The following is a 6,853-nucleotide window of genomic DNA, read 5'->3' as shown; positions in this document are numbered from 1 at the left end:
TTCTGATAAGTTCCCAAGAGCTGATGTGGGGACCACACTGAGAACCACGACCCTAGGGCATCCATTGAGATGGATACCGCTCTGTGTTCTGTAGAAGTCCAGGGGAAAGTCTGTGAAGGAACTTTAGGACCAATTCTCCTTCTTCATCTTAATGAGATTTGTCCAGATGACATTTAATAGAATAGCGTGATCTCTTCCTATCTCTGTTTTCTCTTGCTTTGACCTCACCTCCTTACCTTGAGCACCTCTTTTCCCTCCCAGACCAGTATGGACCAATCATGTGATTCACTTACTGTTTACTGTTTCTCCCACCAGGTAGAATGTGAGATCCAAGACACGGAGATCTTTTTTATCCCAAGGGCTAAACAGACTTTTTTGAATAGATATATTTGTCCTAAAAATGAATTTAATCCTTTAATTTCCTCAGAATATGAACCCATTTTTTAAAGATGTATTAACGATATCTGCTCATAGAAAGAGCACAGCGGTAAAACAGATTTTTGAGATCAGCTAAACCCAGATTTGTAAGTCAGCTTCGCTAGGAGCTAGATGTTTATATGAGGTTAATGTGCTATCTGGGGCTCGGATCTTTATCTTGTAAGAACAGTAGGTGATCTGGGATAGACAAACGAACGTGAAGTCTCTAGAACAGTTTTCCTCACCAAAGGAGTGCTCAAGAAACATAACTCCCCCCCACCCCCCTTTGGTATCTCCCCTCCACTAGCTCACATTTCATTTACCTTGCAGGTTAATTAAATGCCATTCTAGATGGGATTATATAGAAGTTTCTATTTTAAAACTTACCATTAAAACCTTCGCCTAACCTTTCCCTAGTACCTTGAGGTGAAAAGTTTTCCAACGTCTACCAGATGTAGTGTATAAGATTTTGCTGATACTGAGACAGTATTTCAAATTCAACCCCTGTAAAATATTAATCTCTGTGGACAGCGTTCATCCATATATGTATTTCTGGGCAAGAGGCTACTTGAATTTTGATGGCCTGAGACCCAAAACCTCCCATTTCTTATCAGGAGCATTCTAGAGGAATAATTTTCACAAGTGTAAGTATTCTGCCTACCTGCTTCAGATCTAAATGCTGTGTGCGAGATACACAGCGACAATGACTGCTTTCACAATTATCGTGAAACACAGAAATGGTATTTATACTGCTTATGCTGCACATTCATGCGTGACCTGGTATTGCTGAAATAGTCTTTATTTCGGAACATTCCAAAAGAGCAATGTACACAGTAACAAATATTAAGTCATATACCATAAGAAAGCATTCATTAGTGCAAATGGGTTTTGTAAAAGGTCTATCAAAAAGATTTATTTGCTTTAAAATGCATTCATTTCCAGAAGCATTGTTAATAAAACATTACAGTTTCTCATCCTCTGTAATAAAGTATTGAAAATCAATTGTGGTACAGTAGCAAACATTGCAGGTATTGAGTGCAATGAGCCTGTGATGCCTTTATAAATCTGAAACCCACGTAGGACAATAAATTAACAATGAAAAAGACAAGACCATCTAACTGCTGTCTGGCTATCTCCTTGCAATGCTTCAGCTTATGTTGTGCTCATTCAACATAAAATTAGGTCTTTCAAATTGTATGGTGGATTTTTGCTGATATATCCCTAGAGCTAAAAAAATAGTACCTTACCACAAAAATATTTTTATGGCACAAAATTTAAGTTGTTCCATAGTGGTTCACATAGGTGTAAAAAGAAATAGGCACAAAAAATAAAATTCCTGTAAACTATAAAAAAGTAAATTTCAAAGCATAAATTATAGAACCTAGTTGTAAATATGCAATGTATTAAAATACAGAACATGTAACGGGAAGATGTTTAGAACACGTAAGTAAATAGAACAAGTTACTTTAAAAAACTCATGGCAAAGAAAGCATTATTGATACATCTCACTTCTCTCAAAAAGTATTCAGGTACATAGCAGTTCTACAAAAACTTCCTAGATCTAAGTGTCACAATACTGCAACCGTGGATTTGAGAACGTTGCAGTATTATCTCAGGCAAATATTAAGTGCAATAATTAGTCTCTGGTGCTTGGTCCATTGGAAAACAATGCAGTAAATATGTTAAAATGCAAAAGGGAAAGAATATCCCGACGTTCACGGTTACCTAGCCAGCTAGGTAACTCAACCCTCATTTCCACGTCTTTCCCATTCTTCAAGGGTGTGCGAGACAGCGTCAGTAGCAACCGTCTCTCCAGTTTCCATCCCTCAGCGTGCTGAGTGAAGACAGAGGCTTTGGAGGCTGAAGGAAACTGAAGGGACGAGACAAGGAAACAGACCGTTAATGCTGCCAGGAGTCCCAGCGCTGGCTCTCATCCGTTCTCCACCCCACCAAGGACAACTCACTAGCACCTTCCCAAGCGCGCCCTGGGTTTCAGGCACCCGACCTTCGCACCGTGCTCCCCGGCTGGAAACCCCGTTCGCGGCACACTGCCATGTGTGCTGTGGGTGCAGGAGTTGCAACAGAAGTGAAAAACGACCAATGTCCACTGAGGATAAAGAATAGCTTAAAATCAGAGAGAAAAAGATAAACTCTGTCTAAAAATAAAGTTGCTTCCTAGAATGCAGATAGCAAATTACCAAGAAGAAATTTTCCACCTTCCAGATCAGGATCTGCCTATCACACTGGCAAAGAATCTAAAATGAATCCTACCCAGTTTCTGCCTAACTCTGGGGAAACCTCTCCTATAGTCTGGCAGTGACAACCTTCACAGAGGCTTAGTTTGGAGGTGGCACAATAGCCTGTATACATCAAATGTGACGGTAAACACAGATCTGCACTTACCGGGGCAGAATAAGCCAGAATTTATGAAGTTTGCAACGAAACGCTTCCTAGCTGGGTAGTAGGATTCTGGCATTCACTTTTGTTTACTTTCACGTGTTTTTTGATAGGGGCTCAGATCAAAAAGTCAGAAACTAACACTTCTAATTGAAAAATAAAGACTATTTACACGTCCTGACAACAAAGAAGGAAAAACTGCTTACTGGCGCATCCCTTTTCATCCTGTCACTATGGTCCGTCCCTCTCCTCAACAGCCTAGCTTCTTGGGGAAGCTGTCTGTGGTTACTGCCTCCATAGTCTCATCTTCCAAATTATCCTCAACCCACCTCCATGGAATCCTGTTGACCCATGGAATCCTGCTGATGACTCCAAGATCTCCAGTTCAGGGAGCTTGTCTAATATGTGCCTTGCAACTAATCTGGAATTTTAAAGAATAAAAAAATCCTACCTGGACCATACTAAACTTACCAACATAAGCTAACCCTGGCTTAGTATCACTAAGGTGCTTTTGAAAGCATGAGTGTGGGCAAGGGTGTGCATGTGCCCGAGATTTGCTTATTTTGATAAATTATTGCTTCAGAAGTATTTGCAGTTCTATCCTGTGCTAGACATAGTTCTTGGCATTGGGGATTTAGAGTAGTGAACACTCCTCCCCCCCCACGCAATTTATGTTCTAGAGGGGACAGACCACAAACTAATGAAGAGGTAGAATCTACAGTCCCTCAGCTGCGGATACAGGCTCTGGGGGGAAAATGGAGAAGGAGGGTAAGAAAGAGGAGTTACAACGGTCAGTGGAGTTGCACTTGTGGACAGCGTTCATGTGGGTGAAGTCCTATGGTCGGGCGGTCGGGGGGGGACAGCTGTACAAATAAGCTGAAGAAAGGAAAATACACAAAAGCTCTGGAGATGGAGCTTACCTGGTAAATTAAAGCAAAAGCCAATAATGCGTCAGGAGTGGAGTGATGAGGGAGGAAGGGAAGACCTGACCACGCAAGGGACCACCCCTCCCAACCCCATCACTTTCCAGAGGAAGGAGGCCACACATCAGGCCATAAAGGGCAGCACGCCAGAGACAGGAAGAGTGAGGATGGTTCCCCAGCAGTCTCCAATTTCAAACTGCGAAAGAGGTGATGGAAACAAATGAACAAAGGTTCCTACCTTCTAACGGGCTGTGCAATTTTGCTTCGAGGCAGGTTACTCCCATTTATTGCCAGTGAAGGTCTCGGAAGAGCACTGCGGCCCATTATCCCAGAAGCCGCAGCTTTGTTTGGCGCGGGGATCCCCGTGCTGGAATATAACTGCAGGCCGTTGGATACAGGCATGCTGCTGCTGCCTTGAACGGTGGGGCTCACGTAGGCTGTGGCTTTCAGAGGCTGTCGGACAGACACTGGGAAATGGCCCACGCTGTGGATTCTGTGCTGAAGCTGTCCCGGGGATGGAACTAGAAGAGGAGACGACAGAGATGTGAGGGAAAACCTGTACTGCTGTCCAACTAAGGAAATGCGCCTTACATCCACAACAAATAGGGTCGGAAAGGGAATATAAGGAGAGAAATAAATGAAATACAGGTTCCAGACAGCATTTAACACTAGAAAATTCTCGCTCTTGACAACAGTCTCCTATCCTGTCAATCAGCAACATTTCTTGAATAACTATATTCAAAAGCCAGATCTAACACCGACTTCCTTTCCTTTAACAAATGGAATCATCCCTGAGTTCTCACGGGACAGTGTCTTTGCTTGGAAGATATGAGGATTTTCTTGATGGATGCTCTGGGGATGGTTTCACGAAAACAAAACAAGGGGACAATTAATAACTGTGACATAAAGACAGGTGTACCTATTGGCCTCAGTAGGTCCAAACAGCTTATTACAGATTGAATATTATCATAATGACATTTACCTATCTTATCTCCTAGAGTTGGTGGGAAGAGTAAATGAGTTAATCCACATACAGCCTTACAATGGCACCCGACACTTAGTAACCACTCACCAAGTGATATTATCTTGATAACAGCAAAATCTGTAAAATGAAGGGAACTCTCTGGGTAAGAACTCTTAAAAATTTCATCAATATACTTACACGCCCAACGGTGCGTACCATTTCACGTGAAACAATGAACTGTTTGGCAGAAAGTTTAAACTGTAGAGTCCTTTTTCAAGGGGAAAAAACTGAATCACAGATTTAATGAAAACTTACACATACAACTCTGCCTGTTTTTACAAACTATTCTAGCCTTTGCTGCCTAATATTTGCAATTCAGTTAAACATGGATGCACCATTTTCTAAAACAGTTTAACTGATTTTGAACTTAACCAATATATACAGTATCTTTTCTTATACAGTATCTTTTTGAAATAGAAACAGAAAGGGAGAAAGACAAAAATCCATGGTTTTATTTAATACCTATTGAATGATTTCCTTAAAAAATCAGTTTCATGTTAAGTGCATCTGAGGTGAAATCTATACATAGGAATGCTGATGACATATATTCATCACGCTCAATTCAAAGTACCTGCATGGCTCAGTCAGTTAAGTGTCCAACTCAATTTCAGATCAAGTCATGATCTCAGTTTGTGAGTTTGAGCCCCACATCAGGCTTTGCACTGATGGTGCAAAGCCTGCTTGGGATTCTCGCTCTGCCTGTTCTCGTGTGTGCTTTCTCTCTCTCTCAATAAATAAACTCAAATTTTTAAAAAAAAGGTTCTATGCAAGATTCTGCTATAGTTTTGATCCAACCAAGTTTTTGTGACACAGTAAAATTTCTGTTGGTTGACAATCTCTAAGTTCCTTTCCCACCAATTCTACCATTCCTTAGTTAGGTAAGCTTTTGACCATGAATATGTCAATATATTGGCTCATCAGGTATAATGAATGTACCATACTAATGCGAGATGTTAGCAGAAAACCAGGAAAGGAGGGGATATGCAGGGATGTATGGGAGCTCTGTACTTCTAATTTCGGTGTAAGCCTAAAACAGCTCGGGAAAAAAAAAAAGCCTAAATTTAAAAATTCAGTATGTGAATTTGCCTCAATTTCTTTTGAAAAACATACATAAAGTGCATAAATCTTAAGTGTAGTACTCAATTTTCAAAGTGAACACACTTGTGTCACCACCAGTCACTCCAGGCCATGGAAGTGATCTGCACCCCAGAAGGCTCACATGCCTCTTCCCACAACAGTGACAGTTATTCTCACTTTATCACCACAGATGGGTTATTCCTACCCTGAACTTCAAATAAATGGAATTATACAGTATGTCCTCTGGCTTCTTTCACTCAACATGATGTTTTTGACATTCAGCCATGTTTGCACCGCTATGCAGTACTCAATTGTATGAATGTCACAATCTGTCTGCCTGGTGACGAAAGGCTGGGTTATTCCAGTTTGGGATTTGTGAACCTTCTAGAATATGTGTGTCAGTGTTCATATGCGTTCATTATATAAGATATATTCTGAATTCTACCATCATCACGATAAATGAAGTTAAACAAAGTCACTGAATACAACATCAAACGCAAAAATCAACTATTTCTAAACACCAGCAAAGTAGAAACTAAAGTTTGAAAAAAACACTTAAGAATAAATTTCACTATGATGCATTAAAACTTCCTTTCAGAAAGCCATGAACACAGCCTGAGAGACGTGAGGAAGATCTAAATGAAGAGATGTTCCATACAAATGAAATAGAAGAATATTATGAAGATACCAAGTCTCCTAAAATTTATCTACAGACTCAATGACATCCCAATTAATATCACTTGAAATGAAATTACACAAGTTACCCAGGAAAATCATCCTATGAACTCTCCTAATACACAAACAAAACAGACAACCCCTTCAGTATTTTAAAAGAAGAAAAAATGATGAGAGTTAAACAGACATAATCCTAATTTTACAAATAAGAACCAGAATGGACATATAACTTATCCAAGAGCATATGATTAAGACCCAAACTCAGATTGTTTTACTGCAAATCCTGTGTTCTTCCTTCTGTATCATGCTGCCTTTCCAACATTATCTTACCTCTGTGTTT

The 6,853-nt window shown here is 40.3% G+C and overlaps 1 protein-coding gene across 3 annotated transcripts in view; it reads right to left on the bottom strand.

Annotated features, from left to right (window-relative positions):
- Nucleotides 1-1,200: 1,200 nt before the first annotated feature.
- Nucleotides 1,201-6,853, bottom strand: part of SLAIN1 (SLAIN motif family member 1) — a 61,551-nt gene continuing 55,898 nt past the window's right edge. For all 3 annotated transcript variants that reach the window (XM_007075114.3, XM_042978727.1, XM_042978736.1), the window contains 2 exons: nt 3,976-4,258; nt 1,201-2,287 (listed from right to left, as the gene is read on the bottom strand). In XM_007075114.3, coding sequence (XP_007075176.3) covers nt 2,212-2,287; nt 3,976-4,258 — 359 coding nt within the window. In that variant the 3' untranslated portion in view covers nt 1,201-2,211. The remainder of the gene's footprint in view (nt 2,288-3,975; nt 4,259-6,853) is intronic.

Source organism: Panthera tigris, chromosome A1 (assembly GCF_018350195.1).
Source record: "Panthera tigris isolate Pti1 chromosome A1, P.tigris_Pti1_mat1.1, whole genome shotgun sequence".
In the NCBI taxonomy this organism is placed as follows: Eukaryota; Metazoa; Chordata; class Mammalia; order Carnivora; family Felidae; genus Panthera; species Panthera tigris.
This window is presented reverse-complemented; position numbering and strand designations above follow the sequence as displayed.